Source organism: Electrona antarctica, assembly GCF_951216825.1.
Source record: "Electrona antarctica genome assembly, chromosome: 22".
Taxonomy (NCBI): domain Eukaryota; kingdom Metazoa; phylum Chordata; class Actinopteri; order Myctophiformes; family Myctophidae; genus Electrona; species Electrona antarctica.
This window is the reverse complement of record NC_136805.1, coordinates 1,137,205-1,157,064: the sequence shown is the minus strand read 5'-3', so window position 1 is coordinate 1,157,064 and position 19,860 is coordinate 1,137,205. Positions and strand designations below refer to the sequence as shown.

At 46.2% G+C, this 19,860-nt stretch overlaps 2 protein-coding genes across 5 annotated transcripts; one reads left to right on the top strand and one right to left on the bottom strand.

Annotated features, from left to right (window-relative positions):
* Positions 1-1,027: 1,027 nt before the first annotated feature.
* Positions 1,028-6,746, top strand: LOC306915942 (chymotrypsin-like elastase family member 2A; the record flags this gene model as incomplete). The annotated part of the gene is made up of 6 exons (XM_079493613.1): positions 1,028-1,166; positions 1,855-1,964; positions 2,134-2,228; positions 2,929-3,209; positions 3,930-4,093; positions 6,520-6,746. 6 exons carry the CDS (start codon positions 1,028-1,030, stop codon positions 6,697-6,699), a joined length of 969 nt encoding a protein of 322 aa, XP_079349739.1. The 3' UTR covers positions 6,700-6,746.
* A 2,964-nt stretch (positions 6,747-9,710) lies between these two features.
* Positions 9,711-16,856, bottom strand: timm23a (translocase of inner mitochondrial membrane 23 homolog a (yeast)). 4 transcript variants are annotated; one of them, XR_013788769.1, is made up of 8 exons: positions 16,406-16,794; positions 15,458-15,516; positions 13,302-13,395; positions 12,779-12,863; positions 12,569-12,627; positions 11,099-11,209; positions 9,943-10,955; positions 9,711-9,842 (listed from the first exon to the last, which is right to left on the bottom strand). XR_013788769.1 is itself a non-coding variant. In XM_079492418.1 (8 exons), the coding sequence occupies exons 2-8, from the start codon at positions 16,524-16,526 to the stop codon at positions 10,837-10,839; spliced, it is 648 nt and encodes a 215-aa protein (XP_079348544.1). In that variant the 5' UTR covers positions 16,527-16,574; positions 16,742-16,856; the 3' UTR covers positions 9,950-10,836. The 4 variants fall into 4 exon arrangements, 2 of the variants coding, with proteins under 2 accessions (XP_079348544.1, XP_079348543.1); XR_013788770.1 differs by having other exon boundaries at positions 9,789-9,846; positions 9,893-10,955; XM_079492418.1 differs by lacking the exon at positions 9,711-9,842 and having other exon boundaries at positions 9,950-10,955; positions 16,406-16,574; positions 16,742-16,856.
* Between the last annotated feature and the right edge of the window lie 3,004 nt (positions 16,857-19,860).

The following is a 19,860-nucleotide window of genomic DNA, read 5'->3' as shown; positions in this document are numbered from 1 at the left end:
AACACTAATTATTGGTCGACTGAGACCAAACTGACCGATTAATCAATGAATAGACCATGAGGGGACAGCTATACGTTCACTCCAGGATGGGCAAAGTAACACTGAGTACAGGTCCTGACGTCACTCGCTGATCCCCTGGCTCGCAGAGGTCCTGACGTCACTCGCTGATCCCCTGGCTCGCAGAGGTCCTGACGTCACTCGCTGATCCCCTGGTCCTGACGTCACTCGCTGATCCCCTGTGGCTCGCAGAGGGTTTTCTCTATATGTAGAATAACTTGGGCTCATCTTAAAGTTGTTTACGATAGTCAGTCACTCATATTTGATGCAGTCTGTTTCTAGCGAAAATGGAACTAATTCTGCAGCAGCCGCAGTAATATAACAGTAATATAACAGTAATATAACAGTAATATAACAGTAATATAACATTATCATATTTCTGTCCGTCAGTGGATTCTTCATATCCATACGAGTCAAACCACGTCGGGGATCATGTGTTTATTCTTTTAAACACGGTTCTTATTTGACGCAATATTTTTAAAAAAAAGAGTCTATGGGAATTCAGAATGGGAGGAATACAAGCCTGGTAGGATGTGTAAATTACAACAGACTTCAGTGCTCTACGGCTACGCCACTACACTCAGTTAAGTGCGTGCGTGCGTGCGTGCGTGCGTGTGTGCGTGCGTGCGTGCGTGCGTGCGTGTGTGCGTGCGTGCACATGTCCATTTGCAGTGATCATGTATGTACTGTGTCTGTTCTATATGTACATGTGTGAAAGTGCTGATGAAACCTCCAGAAGCCACTCTCTCTCTCTGTGTCTCTCTATGTCTCTCTCTCTCTATCTCTCTCCCTCGCTGTAACACTGGTAACTCCACCAAACCCACCAGGAGAACAATCCAGCTCTGGGCCTTTGTTGTGACACAACCCCGTGGCGGGGGTGTTGTTGTCGTTCTTTGTGTGTGCGTTTGTGAGGCTTGCCCGGTATAAATAGCGAGCGGCGGCGTGCGGCTCGGTTATTCCGTGGAAGACGATGTCACCTCCCGGTCGCCCACCGCTCGTCCCGCGGGGACCGCTGCTGCTCCTGCTGCTGGCCGTAGCGGCCTCCCAGCCTGCCGCCTCATACACCCTGACCCCTGGCCTCAAGCCCCAACACAAGGTCCTACACCTGGGTGAGTAACACCGCATACACCCCCTGACCCCTCAAGCCCCAACACAAGGTTTTTTTTTAGACAGGAAATGGGGAGAGAGATGGGGGGCTAAGGCCGTCGGGATCGGGAGTCGAACCCGCAGCACAGTCAGGCTGGTTCAGCAGCCTAGGTGATCAGACGGTTGAGCTAACAGACCTATCTTTAATATATATATGTATATGTGTGTTCTCTCCATATAGACTGGCCCAAGGACTGTTTAACATATATCTGTATATGTATGTTCTCTCCATAGACTGGCCCAAGGACTGTGGCAGACCTATCTTTAACATGTGTTCTCTCCATAGACTGGCCCAAGGACTGTTTAACATATATCTTTAACATGTGTTCTCTCCATAGACTGGCCCAAGGACTGTTTAACATATATCTGTATATGTATGTTCTCTCCATAGACTGGCCCAAGGACTGTGGCAGACCTATCTTTAACATGTGTTCTCTCCATAGACTGGCCCAAGGACTGTTTAACATATATCTTTAACATGTGTTCTCTCCATAGACTGGCCCAAGGACTGTGGCAGACCTATCTTTAACATGTGTTCTCTCCATAGACTGGCCCAAGGACTGTTTAACATATATCTTTAACATGTGTTCTCTCCATAGACTGGCCCAAGGACTGTTTAACATATATCTTTAACATGTGTTCTCTCCATAGACTGGCCCAAGGACTGTGGCAGACCCCACTTTAAGCCCAGCATGGTTGAGAGGATCGTCTCTGGAAATGAAGCCAGGCCTCACTCCTGGCCGTGGCAGGTCTCTCTACAGGTACAGTAACAGTACTGGAGAAGATGTGTTATATTAACGGCAGAGTAAACACACAGTGAAGCGCTGGAATCATGAGATTCTCAGAAGATGTGATATCAACTTAAATCTACAGTGTTTAGTCCCAAGGTGTATTGTTGACCAGCAGGCTGCGCTGTTGCTCTCCCCTCAGGTTCGTCCCAGAGGCAGTAAACACTACATTCACGTGTGTGGAGGAACTCTGATCCACAAGAACTGGGTCCTCACTGCTGCTCACTGCTTCCAGAAGTAAGACCATTTAGTAGCGCACACAGTCGTCACTGCTGCTCACTGCTTCTAGAAGTAAGACCATTTAGTAGCACACACAGTCCTCACTGCTGCTCACTGCTTCCAGAAGTAAGACCATTTAGTAACGCACACAGTCCTCACTGCTGCTCACTGCTTCCAGAAGTAAGACCATTTAGTAGCGCACACAGTCCTCACTGCTGCTCACTGCTTCCAGAAGTAAGACCATTTAGTAGCGCACACAGTCCTCACTGCTGCTCACTGCTTCCAGAAGTAACCATTGACATTTTAGGATGTTCATTTAATAAATATAAAGCTATAAAGTTACACTGAGTAGCGCAAAAGTCCCTGGCACGAATTTATTTTAAAAATAAAAAAAGGTAAATGGCGCATTGCGCCTTTACCGTCGCTAGGCATACGAACAAGAGGCACAGACGCGTAGCGCAAAACGCAGAAAAGGACAACAAAATGTGCCAGAAAGTGCCAAGCGAATCCTCCTAAGAATTTTCTCTGCCGCTTAATAACGAGCTCCCGTGTGTGCGTCCTCGAGTTGCATGCGTGCTGCTGCTGCGGAGCCCCTTAGCGGCAACATTATGGACAAATCAAAGTTATCAAACGGCGAAAGTAGCCGATCTGCATGAGGAAACGCAGCGCTGTCGTCTTACTTAAGTGAAAACTGAGTACCTTTCTCTCCACGTCTCAGGGGTAAAGCGGAGGACGCAGGCAGCTGGAGGATCGTGGTGGGGAAACATCAGCTGAAGCGCTCCGAGACGGCCGAGCGGACGTTCCCCGTGAAGCGCATCTACCGCCACGAGCACTTCCGCTACCCCACGCACAGCGAGCTGGACTACGACATCGCCCTGGTCAAGGCCGCCACGGACATCGTGCCCACCAACCACATCCGCTACGCCTGCCTGCCGCGCAAGCAGACCAGCCTCAAGCCGGGACACTACTGTTGGGTCACTGGCTGGGGCGATACCAGGGGTGAGTTAGTACTGCTGGGTCACTGGCTGGGGCGATACCAGGGGTGAGTTAGTACTGCTGGGTCACTGGCTGGGGCGATACCAGGGGTGAGTTAGTACTGCTGGGTCACTGGCTGGTGCGATACCAGGGGTGAGTTAGTACTGTTGGGTCACTGGCTGGGGCGATACCAGGGGTGAGTTAGTACTGCTGGGTCACTGGCTGGGGCGGAGAACGTGTCCCTGGCTGAGACTGAACAGAATAATGTGTATATATTGTTGTCCAGGTGGGAAGGAGAACGTGTCCCTGGCCGAGGCTCTTAACAGAATAATGTGTATTGTTGTCTAGGTGGGAAGGAGAACGTGTCCCTGGCCGAGGCTCTGAACAGAATAATGTGTATATATTGTTGTCCAGGTGGGAAGGAGAACGTGTCCCTGGCCGAGGCTCTGAACAGAATAATGTGTATATATTGTTGTCCAGGTGGGAAGGAGAACGTGTCCCTGGCCGAGGCTCTGAACAGAATAATGTGTATATATTGTTGTCCAGGTGGGAAGGAGAACGTGTCCCTGGCTGAGGCTCTGAACAGAATAATTTGTATATATTGTTGTCCAGGTGGGAAGGAGAACGTGTCCCTGGCCGAGGCTCTGAACAGAATAATGTGTATATATTGTTGTCCAGGTGGGAAGGAGAACGTGTCCCTGGCCGAGGCTCTGAACAGAATAATGTGTATATATTGTTGTCCAGGTGGGAAGGAGAACGTGTCCCTGGCCGAGGCTCTGAACCAGGCCCGTCTGCCCATCATCGACTACAAGACGTGTAAGCAGAAGAAGTTCTGGGGCGACCGCGTCCGAGACTCCATGATCTGTGCCGGCTTCAGAGACACCTCTGGCCCACCGGCCGCCTGCCAGGTAACTGTTAATAACTACTATTAGAAACAGAAGATGTGGGGGGCACGGTGGCACAGTCGGTAGTGCTGCAGCCTCACAGTGATGTGGGGGGCACGGTGGCACAGTCGGTAGTGCTGCAGCCTCACAGTGATGTGGGGGGCATGGTGGCACAGTCGGTAGTGCTGCAGCCTCACAGTGATGTGGGGGGCACGGTGGCACAGTCGGTAGTGCTGCCGCCTCACAGTGATGTGGGGGGCACGGTGGCACAGTCGGTAGTGCTGCAGCCTCACAGTGATGTGGGGGGCACGGTGGCACAGTCGGTAGTGCTGCAGCCTCAGTGATGTGGGGGGCACGGTGGCACAGTCCGTAGTGCTGCAGCCTCAGTGATGTGGGGGGCACGGTGGCACAGTCGGTAGTGCTGCAGCCTCACAGTGATGTGGGGGGCACGGTGGCACAGTCGGTAGTGCTGCAGCCTCACAGTGATGTGGGGGGCACGGTGGCACAGTCGGTAGTGCTGCCGCCTCACAGTGATGTGGGGGGCACGGTGGCACAGTCCGTAGTGCTGCCGCCTCACAGTGATGTGGGGGGCACGGTGGCACAGTCCGTAGTGCTGCAGCCTCACAGTGATGTGGGGGGCACGGTGGCACAGTCGGTAGTGCTGCAGCCTCACAGTGATGTGGGGGGCACGGTGGCACAGTCGGTAGTGCTGCCGCCTCACAGTGATGTGGGGGGCACGGTGGCACAGTCCGTAGTGCTGCAGCCTCACAGTGATGTGGGGGGCACGGTGGCACAGTCGGTAGTGCTGCAGCCTCACAGTGATGTGGGGGGCACGGTGGCACAGTCGGTAGTGCTGCAGCCTCACAGTGATGTGGGGGGCACGGTGGCACAGTCCGTAGTGCTGCAGCCTCACAGTGATGTGGGGGGCACGGTGGCACAGTCGGTAGTGCTGCAGCCTCACAGTGATGTGGGGGGCACGGTGGCACAGTCGGTAGTGCTGCCGCCTCACAGTGATGTGGGGGGCACGGTGGCACAGTCGGTAGTGCTGCCACCTCAGTGATGTGGGGGGCACGGTGGCACAGTCGGTAGTGCTGCAGCCTCACAGTGATGTGGGGGGCACGGTGGCACAGTCCGTAGTGCTGCAGCCTCAGTGATGTGGGGGGCACGGTGGCACAGTCGGTAGTGCTGCCGCCTCACAGCTACACTGTATATAACTTAAGGTCCTGGATTCGATTCCCGCTGGGAATGCTGTGGGCGTGTTCTCTCCTCCCAAAACAAAACAGCAGATCTACAATCCCCACAACACGTTGCAGTGTGAGGGTACAAACTATTGGTCCGACTGCCATTAGACCGACACCCTACCCCAAAACCCTAACGGTCCGACTGCCATTAGACCGACACCCTACCCCAAAACCCTAACGGTCCGACTGCCATTAGACCGACACCCTACCCAAAACCCTAACGGTCCGACTGCCATTAGACCGACACCCTACCCAAAACCCTAACGGTCCGACTGCCATTAGACCGACACCCTACCCAAAACCCTAACGGTCCGACTGCCATTAGACCGACACCCTACCCAAAACCCTAACGGTCCGACTGCCATTAGACCGACACCCTACCCAAAACCCTAACGGTCCGACTGCCATTAGACCGACACCCTACCCAAAACCCTAACATAACCCTAACCGCAAGCACGGCGCAACACATGTCGGACCAAATGCATGTCAGGAGGGACGAGTGATGTCGGACCTTTGGTGCGTGGGATCTGCGTGTGCATCCCGTGGGATCTGTGTGTGCATCCCTTTGGTGCGTGGGATCTGCGTGTGCATCCCGCAGTGTGACACGTTGTGTGACTGAGAGATTTGGTGTAGAGGGAGAAAGAAAGGAGGGAACCAAGTACAGAGCCTTGGGGGACTACAGTATGAATGGGCTAGGGTTAGACTGAGTATTTATATAATAGTAAAATACCCGTAACACATTGTACTAAATAGTACACAAGTGAAATTCTGTTATGGATAGATGAGTGAATTAAATCTAAGAGTTATGGACAGATGAGTGAATGAATTATAAGTGTTATAAATAGAGGAGTGAATGAAGTACATTATTTTTTTTTTGCATGGTGTACATTCCCCTCACCTCCTCCATGTTCTCTCCAGGGTGATTGGGGTTAGGGTTAGGGTGGTGTTGCATGGTGTACATTCCCCTCACCTCCTCCATGTTCTCTCCAGGGTGATTGGGGTTAGGGTTAGGGTGGTGTTGCATGGTGTACATTCCCCTCACCTCCTCCATGTTCTCTCCAGGGTGATTGGGGTTAGGGTTAGGGTGGTGTTGCATGGTGTACATTCCCCTCACCTCCTCCATGTTCTCTCCAGGGTGATTGGGGTTAGGGTTAGGGTGGTGTTGCATGGTGTACATTCCCCTCACCTCCTCTTCCATGTTCTCTCCAGGGTGATTCGGGAGGTCCTCTGCTGTGCCAGCAGGACCAGGACCGCTGGGAGGTCCACGGGGTGGTGAGCTTCGGGCCCATCGGCTGCACGGTGGAGAACAAGCCCAGCGTGTTCACCCGCACCGGAACCTACATCCCCTGGATCGAGGCCACTCGCATCAGAGACTTCTTCCTGCACTGAGCGTCAGGGCAAACTACGCCACCCTGTGGCCAGCATGAGAACTCTCTCTCGCTCTGTTCCAGTTGATGGATTCCTCATTATTAGCAGTGGTGGAAAACAAAAGTGCTCCTATTGTATTACTTTAGTAAAAAGTAGCAGCAATACCACAATATATACAAATACTCTGTTACAAGTACAAGGCCTGTATTCAAAGATATAACCAATACTTTTGTTAAAGTACTAAAGTATTGGCAGGAAAACATCTACCAACATCTTTTGAAAGTAGAGCAGCTCTAAAAGCAACGCCAAGCTTGTAGATTGGGCTATTTTTTGTTTAGCCAAAGTATAAAATAGGGTTAAGGTACATTTTGTAATAATTAATAATACAACGCTACAAAGTAACTTATAGTAACTACAGCTGTCAAAGAATCGTAATGGAGTAATACATGTTTTTTAAAAGCACAGCGTACTTTCGCCTTTTGAGATGTAGTGGCGTAGAAGCATATAAATGATAAAAGTATCACAAATGGAAATACTAAAGTAAAAGCAACTCAACATTAAATAAAAGTACTTCCACCACTGCTTGCTGAGTAGCATTTAGCTAGCTGTAGCGTTTAGCTAGCTGTTTGGAGACAGATAGATGACGTGGTGAATGTCCCTCCTTTTCCATTACACTTTGTACATTTAGGGCTCCATTTTCATCCACGCTAAACCCCTTATCCCTAAACTATTTGCCTTTTTTTTAGTTTTTTACCATTTTGAAAAACATTTTTGAATAGCTCAACTAGCCAATCTACATTGACACGTTGTGAGCTTGTAGACTGGCCATTTTAACTATTCGAAAATGTTTTGCAAAATGGTAAAAAAAAAAAAAAAAAGGCAAAGAAGTTCAGGGATAAGAGGTTTAGAAGTTTAGGGATAAGGAGTTTAGTGGTGACAAAAATGGAGCCAACAGGCTCTTCCATGACACTTTCAACAGGCTTTAATACAGCATTATCAGTCACATTATCTGTAAATACGTCTCTGATGTGCAATAGACTGTAAGTTATTGTGTTGTTAAATTGTTTAGAATAGATTATGTGGTATATATAATATATAGCGTGTACTAATACTACTAGGGCTGGGCCATAATTATGACTCCACTATCACAATGTTTTACACTTTTAGCTCAATGTCTGAACTCTTTTATTTTAATTAGCAGATCAATTCTGTCACGTTTTTCTTTCTTTTTTTTCTGCGCCACCATTATGCAACAAAGAATATAATGTAAGGCTAATTGGTTAATCAGTAGTTGATTATAAAATAAAATCATACTTTTTCATTTTTTTCCCCAGGATAAAACCTGCTTCTTAATTATTGGATAAACCCTACATAAATATAATTAAGTGGGTTTTTATTTCCCAGCCCTATGTACCTCTACGGCGGTCCCACACAGTAACACACTACACTACAGTCAAATCCTGAGTACACAACGCATTGTGACAAAATGCCATTTAGAATCCTTGGTGCTATACAGCATCAACTATGATTGTGAGCAAAGAACTGCATTTTTTATTTTCATCGTAACTCGGGGTGTGCAAAATGGACCCAAATAGGTCCATTTGGTTCCATTCATACGCTCTTTGAGTTGCATCAACTCTGAGGATTTGACTGTGTTGTGGTCGACGTGGATCGTCGTCCTTCTCGAACACACTTTTTTCAGACTGACTGATCTACCCGTCTACATTCTGTGCAATAAAACCTTTAAAGCAAAACTCACAGTTACGTTTTTCCCATGGTTTTATTTTATATTTTATTATGTATATTAGTATTATGTCTACTAATAATAGAGCACCAAAGTCTGACGTCATTTAGGCATCCTGCCTGCCTGGGTCACGTTTCTTTTTCTCATCCTCCATTCTGAATTCCCTTAGACGTGTTTGATATCCTGGAACTTTGTCAACCGACGGCGAGAAAACACTAACGTTACCGCCGTCGAATTAATACAATTCCCGCCAGAAACAGACTATCAAATATGAGGACTCACTATTGTAAACGATACAGAGCCACCTCTGATACAGAGCCACCTCCGATACAGAGCCACCTCCGATACAGAGCCACCTCCGATACAGAGCCACCTCCCTGACAACGATACAGAGCCACCTCCCTGACAACGATACAGAGCCACCTCCCTGACAACGATACAGAGCCACCTCCCTGACAAGTCACAATATGAGGACTCACTATTGTAAACGATACAGAGCCACCTCCCTGACAACGATACAGAGCCACCTCCCTGACAACGATACAGAGCCACCTCCCTGACAACCCTAACGATACAGAGCCACCTCCCTGACAACCCTAACGATACAGAGCCACCTCCCTGACAACGATACAGAGCCACCTCCCTGACAACGATACAGAGCCACCTCCCTGACAACGATACAGAGCCACCTCCCTGACAACGATACAGAGCCACCTCCCTGACAACGATACAGAGCCACCTCCCTGACAACGATACAGAGCCACCTCCCTGACAACCCTAACCCTAACGATACAGAGCCACCTCCCTGACAACGATACAGAGCCACCTCCCTGACAAGTCACAATATGAGGACTCACTATTGTAAACGATACAGAGCCACCTCCCTGACAAGTCACAATATGAGGACTCACTATTGTAAACGATACAGAGCCACCTCCCTGACAAGTCACAATATGAGGACTCACTATTGTAAACGATACAGAGCCACCTCCCTGACAAGTCACAATATGAGGACTCACTATTGTAAACGATACAGAGCCACCTCCCTGACAAGTCACAATATGAGGACTCACTATTGTAAACGATACAGAGCCACCTCCCTGACAAGTCACAATATGAGGACTCACTATTGTAAACGATACAGAGCCACCTCCCTGACAAGTCACAATATGAGGACTCACTATTGTAAACGATACAGAGCCACCTCCCTGACAAGTCACAATATGAGGACTCACTATTGTAAACGATACAGAGCCACCTCCCTGACAAGTCACAATATGAGGACTCACTATTGTAAACGATACAGAGCCACCTCCCTGACAAGTCACAATATGAGGACTCACTATTGTAAACGATACAGAGCCACCTCCCTGACAAGTCACAATATGAGGACTCACTATTGTAAACGATACAGAGCCACCTCCCTGACAACGATACAGAGCCACCTCCCTGACAACGATACAGAGCCACCTCCCTGACAACGATACAGAGCCACCTCCCTGACAACGATACAGAGCCACCTCCCTGACAAGTCACAATATCGCTTTGTTTGTTTATTTATTTTTGGACCACAATTCTCACATGAGACGGTTCTAAGATGAGCCAACGTTATTCTCCATAGAGAAAGGACTTCCGTGACCCGCCGGGGGGGGGATGAGCAAGTGACGTCAGGACTTCGGTACTCTACAACAAAGGGTCCAGCGTTTTCACAGAACACAACGCGCACTTCCAGTACAGTTCAAGAAGACTCACACACAGGAAAATAAACCAGCACTCGCTGTGAATACAGTCGCAATAAATACAAAATGATTAGAACAGAGCTTGAATGTTAAGGCCGTTTGCCATTGTGGGCGTCGCGGCCCGAGACCCAGGAGGATTCTGCTACGGGACAGGAGGATTTGGAGGGGGGGGCGAACACAGACCAATGTACGCGTCTCAACATTTTGGTGTTCAGCGAAGTAAGAACTTCTCTGAAGTGATTTCGATAACGAAACAAAACAAACAAACAAACAAACAAAAAGATCCACTACTTCGATAAACTCTTTTGTAGGTCGGTCCTCATATGAGATCGACAACGAAGGGAGAAGAAATTCCAAGTTGAATTTTTTAGTCCATTTCTTTCACAATTCTTTCAGTTTTCAGTCATTTCCCCTGCTTCCCAGAAAGCTCCTAACCTTAACACCAGGGACCCACCCGGTGGTGAATGGGGGAATGGAGGGGGAGGGGAGGGTTGGGTGACAGGACCAGCTCCATGTCCAGTGCACAGCGTTTGACCAGTCCGTGCCGTCGCCGCGCTGTGGTTAAAAGCCGTGCACTCTCTCTCTCTCTCACTCTGATGGCGGGCAGGGGGAGGACAAGGAGGGAGCTCTGTCCGTATTTTGGCCCTGTGTCTGTGTCCGATGCGTGGGGGGAGTTCAGTACAGCCTGGAGGACGGGCTGGAGCCTCCGATGTGTTCCCAGTTGTTGTAGAGGGCGTAGGCGCCGGACATGGCCAAGCCCACCAGACCTCCGCGCGCTACGCCTCGAAGACCACCTGAAACACAACACAACACGACAATAAACAACCATACACCTGTGAGAAACATCGCTACCAGGCCCCCGCACGCTACGCCTCGAAAACCACGCGAGGACAGAGACACAACGACAACCATTCCAGCAGGGGGCAGTATAACCTACTTGTAGATTTGAACAGCATCCCAGTGAGCGTTCCAGCAGCCACGGTGTTAATGTCGTCCTCCGCTCCTCTGGCCTTCTCTATCGCCACCCCAAAGATGCTGTACAGCAACGCTGGAACAGGAAGTGACATCATCACATATGCTGCACACAGTTGAGGCCTATTCAGGCGCGTATATCTATTCTACGTCTGAGCATCGACATGGTAACGCCCCCCTGCCTCTGATTGGCCTACCATAGACATGGTAACGCCCCCCTGCCTCTGATTGGCCTACCGACACTGAGCATAGACATGGTAACGCCCCCCTGCCTCTGATTGGCCTACCGACACTGCCCGTCCTGCCTGTCCTCCGAGATGCAAGGGTTCTCCGTGGTGGGAAATAATACAAGTACAAGAGAATGGCAACACGCGACAGTAAATTGTAACTTTATTTTTTTGTAGAAGAGGCAAACTAATATTGTTTGTGCCATTTGCTTTGATTGAACACCTATGTACTATCAGGCCCGGTTCTTCCTACAGGCCGACGAAGCGGCGGCTTCGAGCGCCATGGGGGAGGGGCGCCACAAAAAAAAAACTTTAACTATTTATTTATTTTTTTACTCTGTCCCAACTCTGTCTGCCCAGTGTCCCCCCAGTGCCCCCCCAGTGCCTCCCCAGTGCCTCCCCAGTACCTCCCCAGTGTCTCCCCAGTGCCAGTATCCCGCCAGTGCCTCCACAGAGCCTCCCCAGTGTCCCCACAGTGCCTCCCCAGTGTCTCCTCAATTTTTGGGACAGAGTAAAAAAAAAAAAAAAAACTTTTTTTATTTTTTGAGGGGGGGGGGGGGGGGGGGGGGTACTATGATTTGATGGACGTTACCATGTCTATGCTCGGACGTAGAAACGATATACGCTATTCAGGCGGGGGAGCGACTGACGTGCCTCGTGATTCATTTTCAACGAGGTGTGGCATAATCAAATATACAGTGAGTACAGTAACACTGCACTGGACCAGTGTGTTCAGAAACAAGCTAGGTTTAAGCAGCTGTTGGCATGTTCTCTTTTTTTATAATCATTTAAAGTCATATTGTACAACTTTATTTTTTACAATAACCATTCCACATTCCACCATTCCAAACGCCTATAATGTATTAACCCATTCTGTACGGGAACCCCTTTTGGTGTTTTAAGCATTATGTTATACTTTAGCTATTGAAAAATAGCAGATCTACAAGCTCATAGCGCGGCACCGAGTGCCGCACTACGACCTTGTAGATCTGCTATTTTTGTGTCACAAATCTTTGAATATATATTCTTTCAGAGCGAACGTTTTTAACTCATATCTGTGGTTCTGGGGCGGTCCCTGGAACTACATATTTTCAGATGGGGGTCTGCGGCCAAATACAGATAATTCTGGGGCTCCTTGACATGGAAAAAGTTGAGCAGCACTGATAATAGAAACATAGGTTTTTCAGAAAACCTGCTGAAGAGCTTACCCACAGAGCCCAGGGTGTTGGCCCATGATGCTCCCTGCCTCGTCACCATGTTCAGAATCCTGTTGGAGGAAGAGGAGGGTTAGTAGAAGTTAACTTATCTAACTAACAGAATCCTGTCATCCTCACTGTATGTTACTAGGTTTGGACCAGTATAAAGTCATTAATACTTAATGTACGTTGCCAGGTTTGGACCAGTAAGGTCATACTTACTGTACATTGCGAGGTTTGGACCAGGACATGTCTCTGGTTTCCTTCAGTCCCATCCTCAGGCCGTTCAGCGTCCCAAACGTTGCCCCTAAAGACACCAGGAACACAACTTTAAACATCCTTCTATGTTACATTCATATTTCAATACGTTTATTTTAATATGGAGTGAACTCCAAGACAGAAACATGCTCGTTTCAAGCTCACAACGCGTTGCAACGCAACACGTTGTGAGCTTGTCGACCTGCTATTTTTTAGCAAAAGCTCTGTAATATTAATAATGGTGTCTCACCAGTAATACAACAGCCTCCCATAGTAAATAATAATATAAATATTAATAATGTCTCACCAGTGATACAACAGCCTCCAGTAGTAAATAATAATGTAAATATTATTAATAATGTCTCACCAGTGATACAACAGCCTCCAGTAGTAAATAATAATGTAAATATTAATAATAATGTCTCACCAGTGATACAACAGCCTCCAGTAGTAAATAATAATGTAAATATTAATAATAATGTCTCACCAGTGATACAACAGCCTCCGATGGTAAAGAAGGCCAGTTCGAAGCGTCCTCTAGTCTTATTGGCTCCCGTAGGCAGGATGAACTCGTCGTTGTCCTAGAAACACAAAACACCACAACTGTTCATTCACTGATATATACACACCACAGCACATTACAACTGTTCATTCACTGATATATACACACCACAGCACATTACTACTGTTCATTCAGTCATATGGCACAGTGGCAGCGGTGGCCGAACGGATTGCGGAGCGGTCTTGATACCGGAAGGTCGCCAGTTCGAATCAGCAGTCCGACACGTTAAAATTACCACCGCTGAAGTGCCCTTGAACAAGGCATTGAACCACTACGATGAAATGTTCTATGAGCAGGGCCTGGCTGGAAACAAGATCTTGAGATTAGCCCAGATACCCTGGGTAAATATAGTAATCATTTCATATATACACAGGACATTACAACTGTTCATTCACTGATATATACACATTACAACTGATATATACACACCACAGCACATTACAACTGTTCATTCACTGATATATACACACCACAGCACATTACAACTGTTCATTTAGTCATATATAATACTCAGATTCATTGCTTATACAAGAATATGTCTAAGAAAGGAGACATGCTCTTCTGGACCAAAAAGTCTGGAATCAGTCGGTCTACTCTGTACTCTTCTCTCACCTGCTAAACACAAAAAACTAAGCTTCAGACCTCCCAAAACAAACTGATTTGACTACTTAATTGATGGGCCTAAAGCCCTGGTTCCACCTAACACACTCTGCTAGTCTGGGACGGCTCAGGGTAGAAGACAGGATGGTTCCACCTAACACACTCTGCTAGTCTGGGACGGCTCAGGGTAGAAGACAGGATGGTTCCACCTAACACACTCTGCTAGTCTGGGACGGCTCAGGGTAGAAGACAGGATGGTTCCACCTAACACACTCTGCTAGTCTGGGGCGGCTCAGGGTAGAACACAGGACCCCTGGTTCCACCTAACACACTCTGCTAGTCTGGGACGGCTCAGGGTAGAAGACAGGATGGTTCCACCTAACACACTCTGCTAGTCTGGGGCGGCTCAGGGTAGAAGACAGGATGGTTCCACCTAACACACTCTGCTAGTCTGGGGTGGCTCAGGGTCGAAGACAGGATTAAGGAATTCAAAATGGGATTGGTATTTAGTTTAAGATAGCCAGAGGGTCAGTTACGGCCTCAATGCCATCAATACCGTCAAAATCATACCTGACTAACTACCTCCCCAAAGTGAGTGACGCCCACAGCCACAACACTAGAGGGAGCGACAACATTAGATCTGGTACCACCTAGGAATGTGTAAAAGTGTCCAAAATGAAAATCGATTACTAGCCTGTAAACCTGCGGCTCTCTGAATCCACAGACATACCTTTTTAGCATTGCTTTTAATTAGGTCATATCATTATCCTTGTTTTAGGTATTTGTAATGTTTTCCAATGTTTTCTTTTTCCTTCTTTGTTTTTTCCATTTCCCTTTAATTTCTTTTATATTTGTAAATCTGTGAAGCACATTGGGTTGCACTTGCTGTATGAAATGTGCTATACAAATAAAGTTTTGATTGATTGATTGATTGATAGAATTCAATATTAACAATTAATTGATTAATCAGGCCGTTCCCAAGCCACCCAGGCATAGAATAAACAAGGGACAATTGTCATTCTTCTGCTCTGCCAACAAAATGTGGAACGACCTAACAGACCTTTAAAATAGATATATAGATAGATAGATAGATAGATAGATAGATAGATAGATAGATAGATAGATAGATAGATAGATAGATAGATAGATATGTTCTAGTTACGTTCTTAGCTTACGCATGTTTCATGATAAATGCATTTTATATATGTGATGTATTCCCATGCTTTTGTTCTTGCCTAATGTAAGTCGCTCTGGATTAAGAGCATCTGCTAAATGCCTAAATTGTAAATTGTAAAATATTGGATCACTGGTTTCTTTTAAAAACAGACCTGAAAAAGACCTCAATATTATTGACAGGTGTTATTTGGACTCATTTAGTGCTTTCCTTTTAGCCTGCCCTAAAATGTCTGGCATTTACATTTCTGACTAATAAAAGTATTGAATACAAAATAAAAATAAAGCAGCCATGACTGACGACTCACCTGTACCAGGTAGCGAGGGTCCACGTTGAGATACGGTGACAGAGGACTCATCCCAGTCACTGAAATGACAATTATTACACATGGGAGTCAATTATCAGTACAGGAACAGGACACCTCCCACGGACACGGTTAAGGCTCCACTTTTAGGTGAAAAGGTGACCACCGTTTTCGGTGATCACCTCTTCTTCATTATGCCTATTCATGGTCCAGTTTTCGGTGAAGAGGTGATCACCCAAAACATGACGTCACTGAGCCGCCGTGGACAGCACTCACACAACACATCTCTCTGTTTTTACTAAAACTACAATGTATGTAGTATGTATGTATGTACTGTATGCATGTATGTATGTATGTATGTATGTATGTATGTATGTATGTATGTATGTATGTATGTATGTATGTATATGTTGCCACTGCCACTATACTATCCCTGTCAGAATATGTGCCCCTTCCAAGTTAACCGAGGATTCAAACCAAACACTTGTTGTTTTGAAATATAATAACTGTAATACAAACAATGTTTAAATATCACAACAAATCATTAAATAAAATCTAATATTAGCTAGAGATCATCAGCTAGAGAAATACTGTTTGGATAATCGAACGGTGAGACAGACAGACAGACAGACAGACAGACAGACAGACAGACAGACAGACAGACAGACAGACAGATAGAGACAGACAGACAGCCATACAGACAGACACAGACAGATAGAGACAGACAGACAGACAGACAGACAGACAGACAGACAGAGACATACAGACAGATAGAGACAGACAGACAGACAGACAGACAGACAGACAGAGCCTATAATATTATAGTCATAATAAGTGTACTGGGTCGGAGGGCAACACATTCTGACGGAACACCATGTACAGACTAACTGTAACCTCCCATTAGCATCATGTTAGCATCGTTTAGCACAGACTGTAAAGATGTATACTTACATGGAACCCCAGCCAGTTCTGAGTGGGAGTATTCTGGAGCACTGCCTCCGAACAGGTTCCCCAGGCCGGACTTGAAGCCCCCGGACCCCCCGGCGGACCCCCCTGGTGGGCTGTTGTCCATGGTGACTGTCTGAACTGTCAGTGAACCCTGCTAGCTGACGTTAGCAACCTAGCTAACACAGTGATGCAATCACACACACACACACACACACACAGGGAAACAACCGATGTTGATCAGTTGGTCGATGATCGATAATCAATATGATATTTGAGGCTGTGATGTAATGATCCTGTTCTAAACTGTAGTTAAATGTTAGGCTGCTTCCATCATCATACCTCTGACCTCCAGAAAACACGCTCTGTCGTAAAGCATTACGCATAGCAACCACCGGTGTCGTGCAACACTTTTTCTTTCTTCCAGGAAATAAAACGTCTGGGTTTCCGAGGCTATGCAACACTTTACGACAGTGATAATTCTCGTCCCAACTCTTTCACTTCAATGAATAAGGGAACCGCAGTTATTTATGCAATTTTTTTTAAGTCTCTGGAACGCTGCGCAGTAAAAGTCCTCAGTGTTTATTTAACTCTGAGGGTCCATTTGGTTACCTGTTGGTGTTGCTGTTGACGCTCAACGCTCTCATAACTTCTTACCTGTAAATGAATCATTCACACCTAGTGGACGTTGAAAATGCTACGGAGAGACGCTATGCTTCCAGAGCCCGGATAGCTCAGTCGGTAGAGCATCAGACTTTTAATCTGAGGGTCCAGGGTTCAAGTCCCTGTTCGGGCGGAACATTTTTCAAGGAAAACACTGACCGAATTGACAGAAATCCTACATTCCGCTGGGTGAAGAAGTAGGAGAAATGTGCAAATGTAACACTGAGTGATGTTTGAGTTTGTTGTGACAGACTTTAATGTATATACGGTATGCATAGTTTATTTGTATAGATATTCCACTGTTACGTTCTTAGCTTACGCATGTTTCATGATAACTACTTGTTATGTATGTGATGAATTGCCATGCTTTTGTTGTTCTTGCTTAATGTAGATCGCTCTGGAATAAGAGCGTCTGCTAAATGCCTAAATTGTAAATTGACAGAGAAAGCATGTCCATTAAAAAACTAATCAGACTTGGTGAGGACAGTGTTCCACTTTAGTTCATCATCATTATTAACAAAACTAAAGTTTATTTAAAAAAAAAAGTGAGTTTGTTGTCATTATAGTCTAATTAGTAGTCTATAAGTTGTGTTAAATTCGAAGAAAAATAATAATATACTGCAACTTTTAGCACCGTGAGCTGGAATCGAACCCCCGTCTCCAACTCAGCAGAGCAGGGAGGCAACAAACTAGGGATAAAATCTTGCCCTTGGAGGAGCATTGGGAGCAAAGTTACAGCCGGTACACCTGGTCTTTTGCAGGGTCATTATGTATTACACTACCCCTCCAGTGCGGCAGTGCCTCACGCAAAGGCACGCTCCAACGCTCATCGCACCGCTGCCACCAATGTAACGTTTAGCACCTTGAGCTGGAATCCTACCCCCGTCTCCAACTCAGCAGACCTGCCAGGCAACAAGCCAACACGCCAAGAGACCTCATCCTGGAATGCCTGCATGCTCTGCTCAGTTGGAGATCCGGGTTCGATTCCAGCTCAAGTCAGGGTGCTAAAAGTTAAATTCGGGGTTCGACTCCAGCAAAACAGCCAATCCAGATATTATAACTATTATTAAACCTCCATGGATGGATGGGTTAGGGTTATCCACCCCCTTTTTCGTCACGTTTTTTTTATATGGTTATCCATCCAGGATGGATTAAACCTGCGACAGGCAGGTTTAATACGAACGAACCATGTACAACCCAGATTCGGCACAAACAAGGGACTAAATTATTTTCGCTCCTATGCCACCAAAATGTGGAACGCCCTACCAACTGTCATTAAGACATGCGAATCCCTTGACTCCTTCAAAACCGCTCTCAAAGGGCACCTACGGATGGCTGCAATTCGAAACTGGCCCCCGTAAAATCTGAATCCCCCCCCCCCCCCCCCCCTTTTTCCCCTCACTGTATATATTTCTTTTCCCTTTTTACCTCCTTTATGATGAATTCCTGTTCTGTCTATAGAAGTGTCTATTTGTACGTCTCTAAATGTTTTGATGATTTGAACATGGTGGACCCTATTGGAAACAAGTGTAATGCTTAATTGGGTCGTCCACTCACAGTTAACAGCCTTTGTATTGAGTTTGTGCTTGAAATGTACTGTAATTCTGCAAACTGTTAATAAATTCTTCAATCAATCAATCAATCAATAAGTGGACACTTCATTACTAGTAGTAATTACTAATTAGACACTTTCAGCCACCAGAAAGCTAAGTAGCAGCTGGAATATACCTAATTAATTAATACTGACTCACTGACACAGATATTATCTCCCTGTTTTTGTGTGAAACTAAAATAAGGACGAAAAAAAAACATCTGTCTGTATTAAAGTACCAAATAGCTTAGAATCAAACAAACTGCAAGGCTTGCATTGGCACTGTCCCTGGCCTCTTTAGGTGATATGGCCCCCTGGTGGCTGATAAATACAATGTCCAGGTGCGCTCCTCTCAGAGCCCGGATAGCTCAGTCGGTAGAGCATCAGACTTTTAATCTGAGGGTCCAGGGTTCAAGTCCCTGTTCGGGCGGATGACTTTTAACAATGGAAAGTTTGAAAACTCCTGCAAACAATGTGCAAAACAAACCACCGTGGCAAGAAGGACAAGGAGTTGTTGCGACAAGAAAATGATGAAATAGTCAACTACCAAACTCTCACAGGACGGCAGACACACTGACTGTAGGCTACTCTCTACTTTTTATTTGTTAGTACATTTGTCTCAGAGGTTTTCTACACAGAGACATCTACTGCCATTAGCCATTTGTTCCAAAAGCTTGAGCTAATATAACTGCTTCGCACAATTCTTGAGGATTTTAGTAACTGTAAATGCTAGTTTTGACCATCATCAGGTTAAAATAGCAGCAGTGTCAGAGATACCATACCGAAAGTGCAGCTCTCTGTAGTGTTGGATTCCATTTTTAATTTGTACAAACAATGATTATACTCTTCATTGTTGTTTGGTTTGTTTCTCTTTTTGATTTGTTAATGCAAGTATAAAGTTTAAACGTGTTTTCTCATGCCAATAAAGTCCCTTTGAGTTGAATTGAATCAACTTTTGATGAATTGAACATGGTGGACCCTCTTGTAAACAAGTGTAATGCTTAATTGGGTCGTCCACTCACAGTTAACAGCCTTTGTATTGAGTTTGTGCTTGAAATGTACTGTAATTCTGCAAACTGTTAATAAATATTTCAATCAATCAACTAATAAAATACAATGAATTATTAGCCTACATAATAATTCACATCCAAAAGGTAACTGGTGGGATATCATTAAATAAGCACCATATATATCTAGGCTAAAACTC

What these genes read in the sequence shown, in the direction of transcription:
- timm23a (XM_079492418.1), bottom strand. Translation starts at nt 16,526, where the DNA reads ATGGACAACAGCCCACCAGGGGGGTCCGCCGGGGGGTCCGGGGGCTTC. An exon ending in AGAACTGGCTGGGGTTCCAT is followed by an intron (nt 15,517 to 16,405) that starts GTAAGTATACAT and finishes TTGTCATTTCAG; the next exon opens with TGACTGGGATGAGTCCTCTG. An exon ending in GATGCTGTTCAAATCTACAA is followed by an intron (nt 10,956 to 11,098) that starts GTAGGTTATACT and finishes GTTGTGTTTCAG; the next exon opens with GTGGTCTTCGAGGCGTAGCG.